The following is a 23102-nucleotide window of genomic DNA, read 5'->3' on the forward strand; positions in this document are numbered from 1 at the left end:
GACCCGGGCCAATCAGAAAAAGATCATTTTCCATCGTGACCCGACCGGGGATCGAACCCGGGACCTCTCGGTTCAGTGGCAAGAACTTTACCACTGCGCCACCGAGGTCGTGTTTCATTCTAGACCATGAATGATGTCGACGAAATGTAGATCTATCCGCTTAAAAATGGCTGAATTTAAAAGCGGTATATTTTCTAGATAAAATAGGAGCTATAAATCATATTCAACGTTTTTTTTTTTTCATATCATGTTCACACTTTCATACAATTTGTAAATTTTCGACGATATTTATCATCGCTTGATGAGATACTCGCGCCTTTCGGTTACATTATTGGCTGTGATATACCGAGAACACCGTTATAATAAAAGGCCTCAAATCGAGATTTTCTTCCTCAGCCCATTTTCATTCAATCCTGAATGAAGGACTCTAGCAATGAACGTCATTCTCCTCGGTTTTATTCTTTGTTCATCCATCTCCTTCCAGCGATCTTGATGACGTCCGTAATCGAGGTATCAGGTGGTAAATAAGTTTGAGAAGCACTGAACACCGCGGTGGTAACTATACAAAATTAACACACTCGTGCGCATCAGTGCTGTTCAAATGAGGGCCGGAGATTTTCTATTTTTCGTTTTTGAAATATAGTGAGCCACAAGTAGGTCAAGTACCTACTTGTGCCTAAAGTACCTACTTGTTGTAAATTAGTTTATATCTACAGAACAAAATATTAGGGGTATGGTGATTGATGTAGATAGATAATTCATAATAATAATTATATGAACTACCTATCTATTTGTACATAGATTTCTGACGACCTCGGTGGCGCAGTGGCAAAGTGCTTGCCACTGAACCGAGAGGTCCCGGGTTCGATCCCCGGTCGGGTCATGATGGAAAATTATATTTTTCTGATTGGTCCGGGTCTTGGATGTTTATCTATATATGTATTTGTTATAAAATATAGTATCGTTGAGTTAGTATCCCATAACACAAGTCTCGAACTTACTTTGGGGCTAGCTCAATCTGTGTGATTTGTCCCAATATATTTATTTATTTATTTATAGATTTGCTTACTTCTAGGTAAATAAATATCTTCCAACAGACTTGAAAGAAGAAAGAAGATATGTTGATATTTTTGTTCCCCTTTTAATTGCGCAAAATATTTAGAGATACGTTTTTTTATGAAATTTGTAATGCGGTACTGTTTACGTTTAAAATCTATTTTAAAAAACAAACAAAACGTTTCGTCCATTTTCCTTTTTATTAAAAACTATACTATACTCCAGAAGGTTTCGCCTATCTCTGTGTTATATCCTTGTTAATTCCATCTAAATCGGCCTAGTATTTTTCGAGTTTATTCATTACAAACAATAATACAAATCTTTCCTCTTTATAATACTATATAGGTATTGACGACCTCGGTGGCGCAGTGGTAAAGTTCTTGCCACTGAACCGAGAGGTCCCGGGTTCGATCCCCGGTCGGGTCATGATGGAAAATGATCTTTTTCTGATTGGCCCGGGTCTTGGATGTCTATTTATATATGTATCTATTTATAAAATATAGTATCGTTGAGTTAGTATCCCATAACACAAGTCTCGAACTTACTTTGGGGCTAGCTCAATCTGTGTGATTTGTCCTAATATATTTATTTATTTATTTATTTATTTATTTAGTACGGAAGAAAAGAGCGGGCCGCGACTTGAAATTGGAATAGAACTCAAAACGTAAGAACACGCGCACATGTTCCAAAACAGAAATAATACAATATCAGCAATTGTGCCACACGCTCGAACACACATGGATATGTATATAAATAAACTTTCTTTGAACTGTTTACAAAAAATAAGATTATATTGGGCCCTAGAATAATCGATGGTTGGCTGTTGTTTGCTTCAAATTAAGAAAGGATATATGAAAAAATATATATCGATTTTTTTATATATAACTATGAGGTCCCAATGCTGGGCAAAAGCCTGCGCTCTGTTTGTCAATTTTCCACTTCTATCGCTCGCCAGTTGTCTCGCTTTATCGAACACAGATAGTAGATCGCATCTTCGGCATTATTTCGATAATCGAATTAATATTTAAAGAATATTATATTTGTTAAAACGTATATATATGTACGTTAATACTTATTATAAAACAAAGACCTCTGTCGCGTCTGTCTATCCGCGATAAACTCATACGGTATTCACCAATAGATAATAGATAATTCCTGTGGAAGGTTTATATGTATAATTTATTATATTTTTCCCTGAGAGAAGCCGGGTCGTGCTGCTAGTTAATAATAATAAATATGTACATGAAAGTAACCTATCGTTTGTCGATTCTCGCTAAGTATGATTCATTAGTCATTGGAATATTCTTTAAAGTTAGGTAAATGAGATAAAAATACAAACGTAATAAAACATTATCTGTATTTGAGCCATTGATATGTCTCAGCATATTATTTCATCGGCTATGCATTCCCCAAATCACGAAACTTTCGATTCGGCATACAATGCTAGTTTTTCATTGTGGCAATTAAAAGCTCTCATACAAACTATGCAATGTTCAAGCGTCGGCATTCTGTCTTAGGTTTGGCGAGAGTGTGTGGCTAATTAATCGTACGTCAGGTCTTAACTTTTGTAACTGAAATGTCGGTGGATTTATAAAATGCACAAGCTTCTAAAACCAAAACATATTTGCCTAAATTCCAAAAATAAAGGTTTCATCACACGCCATTCTAGGACATCTAAAAACGCACGTCTGACGCAACAAAAAAAACCTTTCTCACGTATGACAACATAACCATTGCCATGTGCAACGATTACTCATCAAATTTCTATAAAAAAAAAACGTCTCCAATATTATAAAAACACACTAAATAATCCCCAAAACTTCCATTACGAATTGAAATGACACTTTCGCTAGAAAAAAAACTTAACCCATTCTTAGACATGTGCGTGAAAAAAAAAACGGCTTTTTCGTGAGTTCAGTAACCAGATCTGGATTAAAAATACAGTTATTTTAGATTTTTTTGTCGGTTCAGTGGTTTCTTAGTTGCGTACAGTTGAGTTATAATTAAGAACCACATGTCAGTAAGTGATTAGGGACGAGTTGTTTTATCTATCGTATCGATATTTAGCACCAATTGATTTTAATGCTACTTATAATTGCGAAAGTTTGTTACTCTTTCACGCAAAATCTAGTGGGCCGATTGTAATGAAATTTGGTACACGAGTAGAATATAACCTGGAATAACACATAGGGTACTTACTACATTGTGATTGAAGGGTTACAGGTTCGTATCCTACTCGTGCTACATGGGTTTGTATACCAATCTGACTCATGTGAGTAGTTTTTATAGACCACTTGCCTCCGGTGAAGGAAAATTGCGGGTAAACCTGGTTGACAGTTCAGTTCACTAGTGTGTATGCGACTACTTTCCACTTATCGATAGGCAGTCGTAAAAGTTATGTCAGATGTCATTGGGCGACTTGATTCACAAATAAATAAATGTTTGAGAGCGTTTGTTGTTGTATTATCCTTATTATTTTCGATAACACACTCGAAAAGGAGAAGAATATAACATATATATCGAATAACTTTTGTTCGATAAATCGTTACATCCCTAGCGCACTTGGCACGCCTCGTAAATCAAGCTAGCGCGCGCGTCGTATCGATAGAGCAGCATGCTTTTGTAATAACCTTTTTTGTCGACATTATTATTATTATTTCGAAGAAAAACTTCAATTGTTGTATTTTAAGTACTTGATAAACAACACACAATAAACGTACGAGAGGCAGATCTAGGTAAAAGTCGTGTATATGAGCACCTCGCTGTCAACTAATTCAGTCAAAAAGCAGTGCTTGCATCCTTGCGTCCCGGTTTGAAGGGTGTGAGAGGCGGTGTGATTACAGGGTACCGTGTCAAAAGATAGGACACGAAGTAGGCATCGCGCGTGCGACAACCCTGTTGTTATAGGCGTTGATACAGGCTGTGGTGACCACTTACCATCAGGTGGGCCGCATGCCTGTTTGCCTGTTTGGTAGTAAACAAAAACGTAATTCTACATTGGGAATGAATTAAAAAGCAACGTTTTCATCTTGGTCTTCCTGGAGCCGTTCGTTCTACCTTTCCTTCTATTATCAACAGTGATTTAGTGAAAAATCTAAATAGAAAAAAAGATAAACAAATTGAGGTATAACTAGGGAAATAAAACCATACGTTATTTAAAGCTACAATATTATTATAAAGAGGCGTTTGTTAGTTTGTATGTTTGAGGCGGGTAATCTCCGAAACTACCGAACCGATTGCAAAAATTCTTTCACCAATAGAAAGTTAAGCATTCTCACGGGAGCGAAGTCCCGGGCGACACCTAGTCTGTTACATAATTGGTTATATTTAATTAGCTAATCTGGTAGTATTTTTAAATTGTTTTTTACAGACATTTTACAGTCTGGAAAAAGTTGATATTAAACTAGTTGCGTTCCGGGGCTTCGATCCCGTGGGAATTTCGGGATAAAAGTAACCTGTGTGTTATGCCAGGTTATATTCTACTCGCGTACCAAATTTCATTACAATCGGCCAAGTAGATTTATAATTATTATAAATTAGTAGGATGAAGATACAATGACACATATAATTTCAGCGGATGTGAGTTTTATAACTGCATTTTTTATGAACGAATTAATTATTTCCACTTAAGGGACTGCACTCCAAATGCTGCATCTGTAGTGTGACTAAATATGTGTATAATTAGGCACTAACTAATAGTCCCTACTCTTCGTGGTATTATGATCCAACTAGCGACCCGTGCCGACTTCGCTCGGGTAAATATATACATAAAATTATAAACTTAAACACTCTATGACGCTATCTATTGGTGGTAACCGCGTGAAAATTCGTGCAATAGTTTTTGCGCTTATCGCGAACAGACAGACAAACGCGGCAGAGGACTTTGTTTTATAATATGTATTAGCTGCGCCCAGGGCCTTCGCTCCCGTGGTCATTACGGGATATAAGTACTCAATGTGTCATTCCAGGTTATCTATGCTTGTTATAAATATTCGTAACAATCTATCTTGATTTAGCGCGAAACATACATCCTCACATATACATGTCTTAAGTTACATAAGGAATTTTTAAACACTGTTAAAAAAATGCCAAATTACTTAATATGCAATATCTGCCGCCGATTCACACTAACTTTACTATAGGATAGGTAATATAAAATTTATGTACAGTTATCACGATTTTAGGTAGATTTCTGAGTCCAATCTGTTGGGAAATCACAAGTTAATAAAGTTATGTGCAAAATAAATACCTAATGAAAGAATTCAAATATCTAAAAGAAATATTCTGCATTTATCTATGTACTAGAATTCGGCTGGTTTCTGCTTCGCATGGGTGCAATGTTATGAATGTTATATGTTACGGCTAGGTATATCGTGCTTATCTTGGTCTAGACCCAGGTGCAGTCTGACGCAGAACCTAGATATTTATTTCGTGTACATCTTTCTATAGATCTGACATGAATACTACTGCTAAAATGATATGATTTTCGTCTATTTTCATATTCCGGTTCCGTCCGGATAGCCGGACATCTGAACTATACCACGGACAAAAAGAGACAAAATTATAAAAATGAAACAAATGTTAATTGTAATGATTTTGTTTAATACAACACTAATTAAGTATAATTTACAATGATCAATAAATGTATTCTCGCACCACGTTGGGCGCCAAAACAGCCGCGAGTCGGGGGACATACCTTTCTCTCTCTCCCACTTAACGATGTAGCATATAACATAGCGTATAACTATCTCTTTCACGCATTCCCCTCAGAGCCATCTACCACGACACAGCAAAACTCCGCTAATCGGCAAAATAAATTTATAACAATCAATTCCGCAAAAAATATGACAAATTTTTCGTGCATATACTTAATAAAAAAATATGTAAAATCGTTGGTACGTTGTACTTCAACTTATGGTAAACGCAGTTTTCATTGTCAATAAATATTTGAATATTAATGATGTGAATATTTAACATCGAATTTAAATGTCCTCTTTTATGTGAAGAGAAAGAAGCACGGGTATTACAACTATTACAATAAACTGCTTGACTATTGTATCCTATGATATATATATTTTATTACTTAATTAAAAGAGCAGGCGGACAATAAAATTGGTATTTGTGGTTCTTAATATGCATAGGCAATATTTATACGACGGGAAAACAAATAAGTTCAAAATATGAAGTATTTTATAAATTATAAAGAAAAAACACATACATTAAGGCGCTTCAAACATTCTACAGTTTTACACAATGTGTTTAAATATTACAAATTCGATATACATATAAATTACCAATCGAATTGATGTCTACATTGTTACAATAGGTATACATATATAGCAGTGATATGATTATTTTCACCCTTCTTATTTAGGTATGTTATCGTATTATAAAGATTATCGAATTCCACAATAAACCAAAATTTATCACAACATAACTTTCTTTACATTATATTATTATTTATATTATAATAATTGTATAAATGCAGTACTTATTGGAAATGCACGAAAAAAAAACAGTAGAAATTTACGGTAGGTAGTTTACGGCGAAAATTTTTACTAGTCACTAAGTATTGATTTTTTTTTCTAAATTTTCTACAACATGAACGATGTAATAGTTATAATAAGTAAACGTTACACTCTTCTAAATATAACCTTTTAAAGAATTTACAGCTCATGACGTCCATGATAAATATTTACATTAAAGTCTTAGAGTCTAATAAAACAATTCCTTGAAATTAAAAAAAAAAAATTCAAACGTACAGTGCCTTTCTTATGACACACCGTTTTGCAAACGCAAAAAAAAAGAAAAAATAAAAAAAAATATATTTTTCAGATCATTGTCAAATTGCAATCACAAAAACAACATTTTAAGAAAATAAGAAATTGTAACAAACTCACATTTTTATTCTCGATTCAACGTATAAATTTTTCTTCATTGAGATCTTTCGGGTGTTGAAAAATAAGTAGAATAATTTGCGCTCAAATATTTTAAATGCAAATCACAAACTGAACGCTATGCGTAAAATTTTGAAAAAAAAAAAAAGAATTTTCGTCTACACAATTTATATTTAGGCCAATACAACTACTTATTGTTCTTACTATTATATTACAAGATGATTAAATATTTTAAATATTGATATGGACCTTTAAAGGTTATAAATCGTTGACTGTTTATCTGCTCAATTCGTTTCTAGAATTTACTAACACTTATACTATAAATATATCACTAACAAATATCTGAATTACAGCTACCGAAACTAAACTCGAAAGAAAATAAAACCTATAATACTTCAAAGAATCCCGTTAAAACCGGGTTAATAAAAAAGAACAAAAATATATATTTGGTTACACACACAATTCCTTGCGGAGATCGTCCTTTTACATAAAAAAGTCCAACAGTGAACACATTACACTTTCTAAAACACCATTCTATATAACTTGAAATATATCTAGACCCGTAAATATTAAACTGTATTACATACTGTGATATTAATATAGCTAACACTGTGGACTAAATGTCCGAGGTCATCGCATTGCTAAACGAACACTTCACTTTTTTCAATCGATATCACTTTCAAACTAGATGCATCTAGAATAAAGCAGTTTTTACTGGATATTTCCGGCTTCAGATAAGTCTAGTTATTGCGTTGATCCGGATAGAGCTATAGGGCGTACTAGATTTTACTTGTCAGATCTCTGTTCATTGAGTGACAAATTTTCAGCTTCGTCTTTGATGTGTGATATAGAGGGTCGATATCTGTCTTCAGACCGTGGGTAGTCGTCGTATGGGCTGGTCTCGCCTGATCGGTTACTGGAAGACTCCTTGTTGGAGTTTGAATAGTCACCTGTGTGATAATTGTCGTTATAATACATTTTTATTGCTTAATCGGACACTATTTAGACAGTTATAAATTTCGGTATGGTACTTGTGGAAATTATAGGAAGATAATGTGTTTTTTTTTTAAATCTCAATGGGCAAAATAAACGAAATCCTATTTAATTAATTATATCAAGTTGACTCATGACAAAGTAATTTTTCATGATAGTAATCGTGAAGTTATTTTTTCGTATCTATTCATCTACTTATAGGTGAAAACTAAAAATACTTTACGATTTCTATTTCAATCCAATAGATCCATTTACCTTTGTTTGAATAATCAGATGCCTGCATCTCAGTTTTCAGTGCGTATATATTAGGCTTGATATCTTGAGCCTCTGAGGCACTCAAATCTTCGGCTTTGACCTCGTGAGATGAACTGCTGTTGCCGTAGCCATTCATCAAGGGTCTGTTGAGAAATATCATTTTTTATATGAGAAAAGTTCGTGGGTTTATTCCACAAGGCGTTGGTTCCGGTTTAAAATAGTACCACTTCATATCTTCATGTGTATGTTGTACGAGACTAGTAATGGATACAGCCTAGACAGCAGATAGTCGATAATAGTATTTCCAAGGAGAGTTGAGGTCAGGCAAGCGGCTGGTTGTCGCAATCACAGCTAAATCTTCAAATTTTATAAGTTACTTATTTTTTACGCTCACCCCAAGTTTCGCGGTGTCACAGCCCAGAATGTAACCGGAAATATGTGAAGATAAGAAAGGAATTAGAAACAATATCAGGAATATATTTCTACGCCTGAGCGTTGAATATAAATTGTAACACCTGTATGTAACCTGTGTCACAAATAAAGATATTTTGATTGGAAGAATATCTGTTATCACATTCGTGGATAAATGCGGAAATATGATTAGATCTTAATTTTTTACGCATATTTCTTTATGCTTTAATAGTATGGAAGTTATAACTTCGGTAATTGATTAATAACATTGCATTATATCCAACTAATGAAACTTGAAATAAATACTTTAAATAACTACCTATAGTCATCATGAGACGAGGGATATTCATCTGTCTGCATCATGTGGTCCTCCCCAGACATGTACGAAAGGTTGCAGTCTTCCATCATGCCCTAAAATAATAAACAGATATAGCAGTTATCATGTAATGTCCGGTAGTACTCGAAACAATAATTTTGAGAACTATTTATATGTGTACCTGAATATTTCGCTTAATAGCTTCGCTGTAACCGTGAGGGCTTGTCATCATTGGTGGACTTTGAGCTCCCAAGAATCTGTTAATTAATTAAAAACATAAAATAATTTGTCACATAGCGTAATACAAAATTGTTCAAACGATTTTATCTACAATTTTTTTTTTAATATTACACAATAATATTTCTATGGAAATATTTTCTCTAAAAATGTACTTAAAAAAAATTAAAAATGAAAATATAATAAAAATCATACCCGGCCAATTCAGACCTCTTCTAATAAATTGCCATCATATTATAATTATTTTGTGATTTTTGTGAAAGTGTAAATTGTGAAGTGTCTAATTTTGAATTAAAAAGACCAATCATCTGTAAAGTGATTACGTGTGCGTATGAGATGTCCGTGTGTGTGTTATAGAGAAAGATAAATAGAATAAAATAGTTTAAAAACGGCAAGCATAATATTATTAAAAACAATTTATTAATCTATCTACCATGCGACGAAAATGCACTTGCAAAGCGGAATAAGCGAACACTTACCGAAAACTAGAAATAGGGAATAAAACATGCTAAAGTTATAGACGGGATTAAAAAGATAATAGTTATCGTTAGTCTTACTTGGTATCCAACGACGATCCTTTTTTACAATTATGTATACATGCATATATACAAACATTTTATATTCATATCGATATATCTCATAGCTTTCATCAAATACAAATTAAAAAAGGGAACGTGGAAAAATTACCAAATTACATGAGCAAATGAATTAAGCTAGGTCATTGATCAAGTTATTTGTATTGTGATGTTAAAAACTATAGCAAAACAATCAGTTACAGCTTTGCACTATTCGGCTTAGAATTAAAATGTGTTTGGTTTACATTGACGACATTGTAGTCTTTTCAATTAATACATAAAATCGAAACACAAATTAATCCGAAGCCTAATATTAAATTGAAACAATCACATTATCTAGTTACATTCTAACATGACAGATTGAATTAATCTAAGCTTACACAGTGATACACTTTACATAATGGTCAGAAACATCAATCTAATGTAAATACCTATAATTATCATTGTAATTAGGGATAATTTTAGGCGGGTTTCACATACAAAACTCCATTTGGACGCGATCGCCCAACGACTCTTTGATTGTAAAAATATACAAAATTATTATACAATTAAAAAAAAATACATTTTCACATTTAAAATAAAGTAGTGATGTAACAATAAAATCATAAATATTACTTTCTTTTGACTGTTTCCCAATAGTACAAGTAGGCTTAAATCAGCATACTCATATGACGAGATTATACCCGGAATACCTTTTAATATTAAAAATTAAGCTCATGGCAGACTTTCATTGATCTAAATATCATCATCATAATCTCTTCTTTTTCAGTACATAGCCGAGCATAGATGTGTCTTCTTTAAATATTTTTAACGCATCGGCTTCTTAAGTTTTGTTACGATAAAGAATGCTGAATCAAGTGTAGGAAAAAGTCAAAGCCTAGATTCGTTGGACGTTCGCCGGTACAGGTTGCAGTCGCCCTTACTGTGGTGGCGGAGCGTTGGCGGGCGGCGCGGGCTCGTACTTGCGCGGGCGGCCGCGGCTCAGGTGCCGGCGCTTCACGAACTCCGCGTCGTCGACCATCCAGAACGATCCGAAGTCGTCCTCGTAGCGCACGAAACATTTGTGCAGAGACAGGTTCGTCCGGATCGCATTCTATAATTCAGCGCCGTTTAGAAATTTACACAACATATGCAAACCGAGAATGTACTTCCACCGTCTTACATATAAGACGTTGAAAGCACAGTAAGATCGTCGTGGAAAACATTGTAGACATGCAGGATCGCCCAAGAAGAACCCCAAGGAAGGGGATAGACAGGAGGGAGGTTAATAGGCAAGCGAAAAAACGTTATTCACCGTCGCTTAAATCCACGAACACACACAAAAAACGAAACCTAAATACCAAAAAATACATGACCTTACATATTGTAGCGCTATAATCAATGCAATATTTCTCATTATAACGCTACTTACAAACTTCAAAATCACTACACAAATAATTTCAAATTCTGTAATAAAATTTATTTACACAATTAGAGTTAGATATACATTGCTAGGTTAGATAGAAAATATTTAAAAGAAGATAAAATGTTTGATTTTGTAAAATATGTATAGTGTACGACAGTTCTGTGTATTTATGATTTGTTTATTGTGTGTCAGACATTCAAATAATTGTATTTAGTTGTCAAATTATTCCAACTTCACAATTTACACTTTTAAATTAAATTCAGAAAGAAATAATATTGTGTCATTGTAAATGCATCATTTTATTTGGATATTGTTTTGTACATTTGACAATCAAGAATATCACAGTTGAAAATAGCAATTAAATGTGATACATAAATATTTTCCGTTTCAAATAGTAATGTAATAAATGTTGTTACATTGTATTCGGCACTTTTTTTGATAATAGGTATATATGCATATTATTTGTAAATGTAAATTGTTGTGTATTTTGATTTGTGTAGTTTGGTAAGAAAAGTTGAGTTTGTGTAAAATGTATATTTGTGTAAAATGACTGTAATTGAATAAGGACATTGTGTTTAATGTCTGTATATTTTGTTAAAATCGTTATATATTCTGATATATGCAATAATTAGTTTGAGAAGAGTATAGTGTAAACCTTTTTCTCAAATGAGAAAAGAAGCAGTCTGAAAATGTGTGTTGTGATTGTGAGTGTGTACACCGCTCGTTAAATGGGTTTATGCTATTTGTGTCCCACTGTTGGACAAAAGCCTCCCCTAATGTGGTCCTTTCTCTAAATTTATTGTGTGGCCATCATCCATTCTTTTTCGGAGTTAGATTTTTATCTTGTGTAAATTATGTTTGTGTGTATTGAAGTAGTAAATGTGTGTATTTTGTGTGTATATGTGAAAAAAGTGTTATTGTGTTGTGAAACGAAAAGTGAAAATAAATATTATCAGAATTGTGTAATGAAATGTAAGTTTCGAAAAAATGTGTTGTTATCATTGTGCATTGAAAAAATATAATTAGTATATCAAGTTCGTATATTAAGAATTGTGTTATTTTGTTGCGAGTGCAATGAAATGTTCCCCCATCTCCCATCCCATCTCCAAAAGTGTTACGTGAAATGATAATTAAAGGAAAATTTAAATGAACAGAATCGTGCATTAAGAATTTTGTCATCGTGTGAAAAAGTGTTACGTGAAATGAGAATTGGAAAATGTATATATCAGTATAAATCAGAATCGTGTAGTGTTAATAATTGTGTAAAAAATTGTCAAAAAACTATGTAAACACATAAGAATCGTGTCATCGTGTTGCGAGTGTAATGAATATTCCCAAATCCCAAAATAGTGTAAGGTGAAATCGTAAAAAAAATGCAACATCAGAATCGGTCTGGTTGGCGGGCGCACCGTACCCCGCGTGTAGAGCGGGCGCGGGCGCGTGTGCGGCGCGCTGCGGCCGCCGCTTGTAGAACTCCACCTCGTCCACCGTCCACACCGCGCCCTTCACGTTCTCCACGCGCATGAAGCACTTGTGGAGCGACAGGTTGTGACGCACCGCGTTCTGTTTTGTACTATTCTATATTTATTTGTTCACACACGCCACGGTAAGGCAAAGCGGCATTAAATAAAATTTTTATATGAGACGTGTTTGCTAACGGATGAATATTTTTTTATCGATTAGCGAATTACATAGGCGAGTGTCTTTAATGAACTATTTAGAAGATTATCAAAAAAGGTCTATTATAATAGTAATAATAAAGCAAGCATATGACTATTTAATAACACAAATAATATATTAATGACACACATTTAATACTGCTTTGCCACGTACTTGTAAATATAAAAAAAAACATTAAAATCTTAAGTTAACAGATATCGTACATATATGGGATTACTTTAAATATATAAATATTATATTATACTATTATAGAAATTCCGCTTTCTAATAATGAACTTGAATTTATTATTAGAAAGTAGATATTTTTCTCAATTGACTTGTAATCTAAAAATTATACAACTAAAATCTAAAGATCTACTTTTACCTTGAATCTGCTGTACTATAAATAAATTGTTAATTACAAAAATGACATTGTTAAAAGCATAATATTTACTGTTTACTTTAATATAAACAAAATTTTGTGTATAATTCTTAACTTTCTTACTCCTGAACATTCAATAATTCAAATTTAATGTACAATTTTCATTGCTTAATTTTATATATGATTTTATCAAAATCTTAAAAGAGAAAACCAATAATATTGTGAATATTTCATCACATAATATCTGTATATGCAAATAATGTTATAAATTTTTTTTAATAGGTGAAAAAATGAAGTAAATTAATTTAGAAATAACATACCTTCCAAGTGGCCGCGTTACGCCTAAAGTAACAGAAAGTTGTCTGGAACCAGTTGTAGATCTCGTTTAAAGTCAACTGCTTGTCTGGAGACTCTATTATGGCCTGAAAATACATATTATAATAAATAAACAATAAGATTTTTTAAATTTACTATTAGATTTTGTTGGAATAAAATAAATGTGTTTTATAACAAAAAAAAATTGACGAAGGTCTGAGAACACTGCCTTGAGGACCTCCACTTTTTTAAGAATGTAACATTTACATATATATGTGTAATTAAAAGTATATAAATTCTGATGTTTGTTATTGCACACTCTTGAAGAAAAAGTGAACTACTTCTTTCTTTTGCAACTCAAAGGTCGGATAGAGGAAAATTGATTTTTGAATACTTTTACTGTCTGCCTTTGCGCTCATTTTTCTTTGAATGTCTAACTATAGCTTATATTCCTTCGGTAAATGGTGAAAAGTAAAGATATTATGTATCTATCTAGCTGATCACGTCTTAGTTGTTATAAAAAGTTCACTTACTTGTCGAATCAACGACGCGTATGTGAATGGAGGTCTAACATCAGCCGTCTTGTAAAACTCACGGTTACGTTGAATCTCTGAAAACATTGACAAATAAATTGAAAACTATATAAACAAAAATGACAATATCTAAAGAATTAATTTTACCTTGTTGGACGTCTAATCCAGCTCTTTCGAGCATATATGGAAGACCTTAGACAAAAATATTCTTTATAATACTGATATAGGGGGTGATAAAATTATACAGATCTATGTTTTATTTTTTTTTTAATAGAAAATACAGCAATTAATCGATGCAAACTGTGCACTTTTTCTTCTTGAATGATCGGTTTTTGATAACATACATTTTTATTTTGAAATCGTCACAAATAGATACTTATCAGCTACATGCCTTGTCATTACAGAAATTCATCCACATGTTTCGTCGAAACTAATCATATTATAAAATTAACAAATAAAATTAATCGAAGACCCTGAAACAGATAAACCCAGCTCAAAGGCCTTCATAAAGCTGCATTACCGCGAATAGTTCGAACTGAGCCAGTAATACATATAATACACATAGTATCATATAGCTCGGATATCCGACGAACCAACAAAATAACAATTAAAATGAAGTAAATAATTACTTAGTATGAATTAGTAATACACCAACCTCCAGCTATAGCGACGCCAGATTTATCAGAGACGCGTCGTCGAACTGGCCCTGGTGAAGCGCCTTCACTTGCTGCTCCTGTAATTTGAAACTCTAAATTATTATAAGACTATGACAATAATAATTGCTCTATAAAAAAAAACTTAATGCTAACGATACTGATGATAAATACCTGACCACAGTACAACCCTCTTGTTTTGCAGGCCACGATCAATTTTGGGGTTACTTAGCCAGCGGAGTAAGTTGATTTGAGTGATGAATTAACCATGAGGTTTGACGGCGGTGTGGTGCGAGAAGTCCCTGGCATTGTGCTGGTGTCTCATCATGGCCGGCAGTTAGTCCAGCTCCTTTCGCAGTGAGCTGAATAAATAGTGAGTTATTGATTAAATTCTAATGTTACCATGAGGTTTGACGGCGTGGTGCGAGGAGTCCCTGGCGGCGTGCAGGTGTCTCATCATGGCGGCCAGTCGGTCGCGCTCCCGCCGCAGCTGCAGCTCGAGTTGGGCCACCACCTGCATCTGGACTCGCGCCTGCGCTGCCGATCTATCGTCCAAGGTGTGGGCTGCTTCCAGATGTCTACGGGAAGAAACAATTGATCAATTGGTTCTTCTATTCCTAACGAATATTTATTATAATCGTAACGTTATAATATGGGAAAGTTTGTTTTTTGTTAGCTCTTCATGCTGTATTCTACTTAATCTTCTTGGTTTACATGTACATGTAGTGAAGAGTGCGGTGAAGGACATAGGGTTCCATGCATCCCGGAAAAAAGAACTACCCACGTTTACTACCACTAGATGCCTATAAGTCGTCGTAAAATTCATGTCAAATACCTTTTAGGTTACTTTAATAACATTTGACACAGTAGGCTCTCTATCCATATGGAAAGTACCTATGAGGAAAATTAAAAAAAAAAAAAACTTAAGTACTTGAGGAATGCTTGGTAGTCTTCGGCGAGAGCATCACAACCGGGCCACTTGCAGACCCCTCGTCCGAACAGAGGGTGTTCTTCCATCTCACTTCCCCATAGCATCAGACCTAGTGAAATAAATGTATGCTATTTAAAACAAACATCCAGAAATTTGAAGTGTCATAATGTCAATGCTATGAAAGATATGACGAACATAAAATCTATTCGAAGATAAAACCTCACATTTTTGGACTTGTTCAAGCGCTCCTTACTAAATTACACGAAAAATTAACATCACAATTAAATACGCATTATTGCGATTATGATGACGACTTCTCGATAAGAGATGTTACAAAGTTACAGTTTTTTATGATGGTTGAGTTTTTTTAATAATTCTACTTTTATAAGTACCTATTTATAAATAAATTTTGAACTATTTATAAATAATCTTCCTGTAATTCTCCGCTCCATTGTAACAACATATTCATAAGTATCTTAAATAGTTATATCTATTTTAAGTACTGCCAGGAATAAAAACAATGCATAAATAATTGTCAGTATTTTTAATATTCTCTGACCTTATCGTCACCCTTATTTTCCCCATACAATTTCTGTACACCATCAATATGAATTTTATTCCCCCATGTTCCAATACAACTCACCAGGCGGAGCGTTCGGCGGGACTGGCAGTGAGCCGTGCATCAGGTACTGGCGCTGGACAGCTTGCAGCTGCTGGACCAGCTGCTGTTGCTGTGCCCCCAGTTGTTGCTGGAGAGAACCTGGGTGCAAAAGGGGTGAATTACAAATTGCAACAATTCAACTCCCTCATCATCGCGAATCCACAGCTATGGCGCCTGAAGCCGTCCGTGTTAAAAGATAGAGAGAGAGATTTGGCTCTAATTTTTTGTCTGTTTTCTTGTGTGTCCTCAACCCTCTTTGGGACTGCGGTTGTAGCCTATTATCTGTTTATTGATATTAATGATTAATGTACAAACTCATGTGGTACGAGGAGGATTCGAATCTGAGACCCATTAATCACAAATCTTAACCACCATAGTTTTTCTTGTATGTTAGTTATGCTAAACTCGTTTCACTATAGAAACGAAATCATCCTTACCAGGAGAAGTGTCAGGAGGCGGGAGGTGTGACTGCGAGAGCAGATTTAGATTGATCTGGTCTTGAAGACGAGACTGCTCCAACTGCCTTTTGGCTGCCTCCGATGACATGTGCTGTAGAAGAAAGTCAAATCATTTATTCAGAAATTAGAACTTCACAGGCACTTTTTTCATGTCAAAACGAAGGCAACAAATGATAATCTGGTTTACCTGTTTCTGCATATGGTGCTGATGAAACAGCCTCTGCTTCATCAGGGCTTGGAGCTGGGAGTGCTGGTCCAACAGCTGCATCGCGAGCAGGTCCGGGGGGACCAGGGGCAGGGGGGACCTTGCCCCCGCCCCGCTCCCCCCGGGGGACCCGGGCGCCGGACTCGAGTGCGCTGATACCGCTGGGGAGGTTGGCGCTGACGCCTGGGTAGAAAACACAACATTATGACACATTTATTCAAGAAATGGACGATACTCAACAGCCGATCCGTCGAACCGAGTCCGATGGACACAAAAACAGGCCAGACTCCAGCCAGATAGCGGACGGGCGTGGTGACCACTACGCCACGGAGGGGTTCAAACAGTCGTCAAAATGATATATATTATAACAGAAATTTTGAACGTATAATCATTCCTCGGCTGTGCCACCTCAAATACCAAAGTCTAATTAAAGATTTAGCTGTGATTTTCGACAAATTGTATCGCAATATAATGGGTATTTGAATTTTAAAGGAAATAAAGGTATTACCCTGGCAAGAGCGAGCGGCTCATGGTCTCGCGGGGGTGAGGCGCGGCGCGGGGGCGAGCTGCGCCGGCGACGGCGCGCCGCGTCGCCCCACCTGCCGGAATCCTCTCTGCAAACAGAAGCGACGTTGTAACAACACCTTATAGCTGGGCTGGCGCGACTAACCAGCAAAAAATCAAAGCATATTTATTCAGAAATTTTACCTTAAAAGGCATATTAGCCTCTCTCAAAGAAAAGAGAGTGGGGAGACTTTTGTTTGGGGACATGATACCTAAAAAAAATCTCTCAAAAAGCTACAAACTACTAGCATTTCGGAACGACCACTGCTGAGAAGAAATGCCGAAAGAAACTAATTTAAACAGCGTTGGTCCCTATCGTGCCAGAAGGGCTTGCCATTATGATAGCATACACACAGTTTAGCATTTGTTTTTGTTGAATGTTTTCCAAAAACTTTATCAGGACAGCGCGTCTGAATGGTCGGTCTGAATATCTGTGGGACATATCGTAATGATTAAGTTAGCCCCAAAGTAAATTCGAGACTTGTGTTATGGCATGGGATATTAACTCAACGATACTATATTCTATAACATATATAGATAAACATCCAAGACCCAGGTCCGTCTGAAAAAGATTATTTTCCATCTTGACCTGACCAGGGATTGAACCCGAGTCCTCCAGTGTAGCATGATGACCGTTAGGCCACGGAGGTAGACAAACTAAATAGACCAAACGGACATACCGGTCCAGACAGCGGTCCAGCTCGAATGAGTTGAGTAGCGGTGGCTTTGCTGCGCCACCAGGGTTTGAGTTCAGTGCCGGCTCCGGACCCTGAAACAAGCGGAGAACAGTAATTAATATATGTATTTATGTGGTAAATAGTAATAGTGAAGCAGTGGTAGTGTAATGGTTAAGACGCCCGCCTGTGGATCGAAAGGTCCCAGGTTCGAATTCTACTCGTGCCACATTGAGTTGGTATACCATTCTGACTCATGTATACTAGTTTTCATCGACCACCACTTGCTTCCGGCGAAGGAAAACACCGTGTGGAAACCTGCACACTGGTTGGTTCTTATTAACTTGTGTGTGAAATGGAGAAGGCAATGGCAAACCACTCCATTAATAATACCAAGAAAGTGTTTGTGTGTGTTTCATTCCACGTAATAACCACGACCCTCAGCCATGAGGAATACGACTATGAATAAGAATTATTAGTCCAATTACTGATATGGTGTGTGGATCTCTAAATAGGGCCATTATATTATATCCCATGGATGTTGTACGAGGCGATTAAGGGACACACAGCCTAGGCAGCTGATAGGCAACAAAAGCATTCCCAAGGACGGTTGACGTCAGGCAGGCGGCCGGTTGTAAAACCACATAATATTTTTTTACGCTAACTTTGGTCTTCGCGGCTTCATAACCCCGAAAACAATCGGAAGCATGTATAGATTATAACGATAAAATAATAAAATCTTTATTACTCTCTACAAAATTATTCTACACTTATGGGTAGGTATTTTACAAGTAATCTTATCAGTAAACAAAACAAGGGAATAACGCTTGAATTATGGGAGTTAGAAAAATTTTGTGGGAGCTGGAGCTTTAACTAGATGAGATTAGAGAGAGACTTCCCGTGGATGATGTATAAGATGACTAAGGTATAAAAAGCCTTAACAGCTGAGAGGCTCCAACAGCATTCCCAAAGAGGGATGACGTCAAAAAGACCGACGACAATTAGGTAAACCCCGAGAATACTTGAAGAAGCTAATGAATGCATGACTCACAAGTGATATCACGCAGATCAAATTAGTGAGGAACTCCCGCGGCAGCCTTCACGACGTGATATAGCAGACAAATTCCTGGTATGCAGCTGACATCCAAATCACTTGCGTAAACAAGCAAATTCTTTGGCTTCGTGGTGTTACAGCCTCGAATGCTCAAAAGAATCAGGTTATTTAAGGTCGTAGTTTAAATTGTTATTCTTTAAATTTTGCAGTTTGCATAAACTTACGTAGGCTTGTGTATTATGATCGTAGGTAAGCTCACATTACTCCCTCAATGTCACAAGCATTTGTATACAGAACACCATGATGTAATAGTTTTGTTTATAATTCATTTGCATTAACACGTGCTTGCTTATGCTCAGGTTACATTAGTCATACCTACCACCTATGTACTTGTACAGTCAACAACACACGTAAATATACAAATTCAGTGCTTATTTCTCCATTTATTTCTACACAGTGGTTGTTTTACCTAGACCACTATCGTCCCGGCTTCGCTCGTGTATAAACATAAATGATATACCTAAATCTAATCAAGAAATCACACTAGGTTGATAACCTCATGGAAATCGGTGCGTGTTTTTGAGTTTATCGCGAACAGACAGACAGACGCGGCAAAGGGCTTTCTTTTATAATAAGTAATGTAAGAATAAAGATACTGCAAAGACTTGTATCATATTATATTTAAGTCGCTTAGATGGTGATTATTCCTAATGAGTGTTGACATAAGGCTGATTGCAAAATCACAGTCAAGTTTTGTACACTATCCCTGGGGTTCGCGACGTCATAGCCCCGAACGCAACGCGAACATTCGGAGATGACAGAGCGTTAAAGATGGTTCATATTTTTGCGGCTGACGGTATTTAGACATCTAGGCACATAGTAACCGAAAACTTACTTTATCTATAGTATAAATTCTGATGACATTTCAGTTCTAAAATAAATTTACAAGGTCGAAATAAATACAAATAGCGAAATACATTTAAAAGTACGACAATGTACCTAAGTAAAACATAAAACATTGAAAACAACGTAAGTGAACTATGACATTAATAAAATCAAATACACTATGTAAAAGTACATTTTACACTATGTAAAACAAACGTTTAGTCGACATCCGCGTGTGTGTCGAAAATTTCTCCCTTTTAACCCACCGACGCGAAAAGCGGGATGTTATAAGTTTGATTCAAATTGGTAAAAAACCTTCACAGGCACTTTTCACGTCAATTTTTACATTAATATATATTTCTCACACGCTACAAACTAACCGATTCGCTAATTGTATCTGTCTGTGTACGTGTCAGCCACCATAGCTCATCAATGGGTTCACCGATTTGGATGTGGTTTTTTTATTTGATAGCTATTTCTTATGCGGTGGTTCTTAGATATGTTTAATCAAAATCGGTTCAGGCGTTCAAAAGTTGTAGCGAAATGAACATTGAAAGTCGGGGATTTATAAACCACGCAATGGATTTTGAAGGTTCGAAGGTCTAATGGACCTCATACGAAGCCGAGCCGTGTCGGTATAGTTCATAAAGAAAATAAAAATATACTTAATTCCAAAACTTGTTTCTTTTTATAAAAGTACCCATACCTCGCTTCGTTTGCTTTTCTGTCTTGAATCTGACAATAGGTGTAGAAAAAGTTAATCGTGTTTTGGCGGGAGACCTACACAACATCGAAACTCTCCAAAGGGCCTCTACGTGTGAGATCCATATCCCCACGCAAGCCTCTCAAAGGATTTTAAAAAGAGAAACATAATAATAATCAAACTTTATTTCAAGACCAAATCTCATAAATTGTTATTTTCTTTATAGTCGTATTCCTCATAACTGATGGTCGTGGTCATTACATGGAATGAAACACACGTAACAACTTTCTTGGCATTATTAAATGGAATTTGCCATTGCCTTCTCCATTTCACACACAAGTTAATATAATTAACAAGTGTGCAGGTTTCCTCACGATGTTTTTCCTTCACCGGAAGCAAGTACCTAAGTGATGGTCGATGAAAACTACTATACATGAGTCAGATTGGTATACAAACTCATGTGGCACGAGTAGGATTCGAACCTGGGACCTTTCGATCCACAGGCGGGGGTCTTAACGGCGGCGGTGGTGGTGTAATGCCACCACCGCTTCGCATAAATTGTTAATAACTATTACTTTCTATCGTTTGCAAAGATATGATAAGTTTTAACGTATTTATGTTTTAGGATATTAACAGACAGTTATTTTTGTCGTCAATGACGCCGACAACCATGCAAAGTGGAGACAAAAATGTAGGAAAGTGGACCGTGGGCTCCGACGCTCAACAACAGAGGAAGTAACTGGGAAAATTTCGATCTCAGTTAGGCTTATAAATCGCTACTATTTTTTGCAACGTGCACAAAATTTTCAATTTAAACTCGCAAGTAATATTAATAGGTTATTATGTATGTTTTAACATTATAATTATACTCTGAAGATAGCATTGGTTTGTAAATATATTAGGTAACCGAATCTATTGTAAGACAGCGCTAGGATGTTTATAAAAATAGTACAATAGTTTATACTAGAGGGCTTACTGTTTCATGTTTATAATAGGGCTATTTATGAAACACATCTTGAGGTGACCTCATAATGTAAATATGTTTGGTTATAGGTCTGTTAGTTACAATAACAATGTGTACCCTCTGACTTCAAGACTAGTACATTATAACAGTATTATTCGTAAAAAGTTAATTGCATTTGAAGCCTAGTTAATTTTAATCATTATTTAAAAGATTTTTTTGTCACGCCGTTTTCTAGCGCGCAGGTCTGTTTCTGCGACGATCCAATGGCCTACGACCAACTGGAGGGGCCAGACCACGGCGTTCTGTAACAAGGTCCGAAACGTCTTGGAACTAAAAAAGTATGTGCGTTGTATGTTATATGTTTAATATATAATTACGCAATGTGAAAGTTTGAATGTAATTACTTTCGTTGTTATAATACATGTTTTACTTTATAATGCAAAGATTTTGAAATAATATTTATTTTATTTACACAACAAGTACAGTGAATATTGTTTACATGTTAGAACGTAGGAAAAAACGGAGTGTAAGCAAGCATAATTTTCCTCGCTTCTATCGTAACCAGCAAAATCTTATAACGGCCCAATAAAAGCAACACGATTTCCACTCTTATCAGCCGATTGTGAATATGTGAATGTAAACATTACGCACACACAGTTTAATCAGTGTTGTATCACGTATGGTTGGACGTGATAAACAATATGTTTGTTGTTCGACACGTTTTGTTTTTATTGGTTAGGTACATTCTTTCTTTTCGTGTGTATTAATTGCTATCACTGGTGTGACGTTTATTCTATACTAGCTACGCCCCGGGCCTTCGTTCCCGTGGGAATTTCTGGGATAAAAAGTACCCTGTGTTATTCCAGATTATATTCTACCCGTGTACCAAATTAAAATTAAATTAAATATTAGTAGAATAGAATAGAAAATATTAGGACACTTGATATGACCCGATACCTTCTTTATGTAGCTATATTAGAGAAGGGAGGAAGGTAGGAGGAAGGTGTATAAGTATATTTTTTTTTTCATCAGCACTCGATAACAATCATTATGTGTTTTCATTAATTTAAAAAAAATCTAATAAAGATTGTATTTGTACGGAACACAAACGTAGCCATGTTTTCAAGTTTTTTTTTTTTTAATTCTAATATTAATATAATTCAAATTCTATTATGCACGACTGACAATAGAGAATGTCATACGATTATCTAAATATAAACTTGATAATAAAATGGAATTCCAAAAAACCTTTGCAATAGCGGTTAAGTAAATTTTCCTTTTTTTTTTCCTCTTATTATTGTAATCTGTCCGATTAT

The 23102-nt window shown here is 35.4% G+C and overlaps 1 protein-coding gene across 4 annotated transcripts in view; it reads right to left on the reverse strand.

Annotated features, from left to right (window-relative positions):
• Positions 1 to 5637: 5637 nt before the first annotated feature.
• The window catches only part of FoxP (Forkhead box P), a 62735-nt gene continuing 45270 nt past the window's right edge, over positions 5638 to 23102 (reverse strand). For 3 of the 4 annotated variants that reach the window (XM_053762928.2, XM_053762926.2, XM_053762930.2), the window contains 15 exons: positions 18187 to 18275; positions 17451 to 17556; positions 16925 to 17125; positions 16717 to 16828; positions 16262 to 16378; positions 15619 to 15727; positions 15090 to 15265; positions 14690 to 14767; positions 14035 to 14111; positions 13507 to 13608; positions 10664 to 10833; positions 9110 to 9185; positions 8932 to 9023; positions 8202 to 8344; positions 5638 to 7903 (listed from right to left, as the gene is read on the reverse strand). In XM_053762928.2, the coding sequence (XP_053618903.1) occupies positions 7740 to 7903; positions 8202 to 8344; positions 8932 to 9023; positions 9110 to 9185; positions 10664 to 10833; positions 13507 to 13608; positions 14035 to 14111; positions 14690 to 14767; positions 15090 to 15265; positions 15619 to 15727; positions 16262 to 16378; positions 16717 to 16828; positions 16925 to 17125; positions 17451 to 17556; positions 18187 to 18275 (1812 nt within the window). In that variant the 3' untranslated portion in view covers positions 5638 to 7739. Of the gene's footprint in view, positions 7904 to 8201; positions 8345 to 8931; positions 9024 to 9109; positions 9186 to 10663; positions 10834 to 12559; positions 12709 to 13506; positions 13609 to 14034; positions 14112 to 14689; positions 14768 to 15089; positions 15266 to 15618; positions 15728 to 16261; positions 16379 to 16716; positions 16829 to 16924; positions 17126 to 17450; positions 17557 to 18186; positions 18276 to 23102 lie in introns of all 4 variants that reach the window. The other variant, XM_053762927.2, reaches the window with a different exon arrangement.

Source organism: Plodia interpunctella, chromosome 23 (genome assembly GCF_027563975.2).
Source record: "Plodia interpunctella isolate USDA-ARS_2022_Savannah chromosome 23, ilPloInte3.2, whole genome shotgun sequence".
Lineage (NCBI taxonomy): Eukaryota > Metazoa > Arthropoda > Insecta > Lepidoptera > Pyralidae > Plodia > Plodia interpunctella.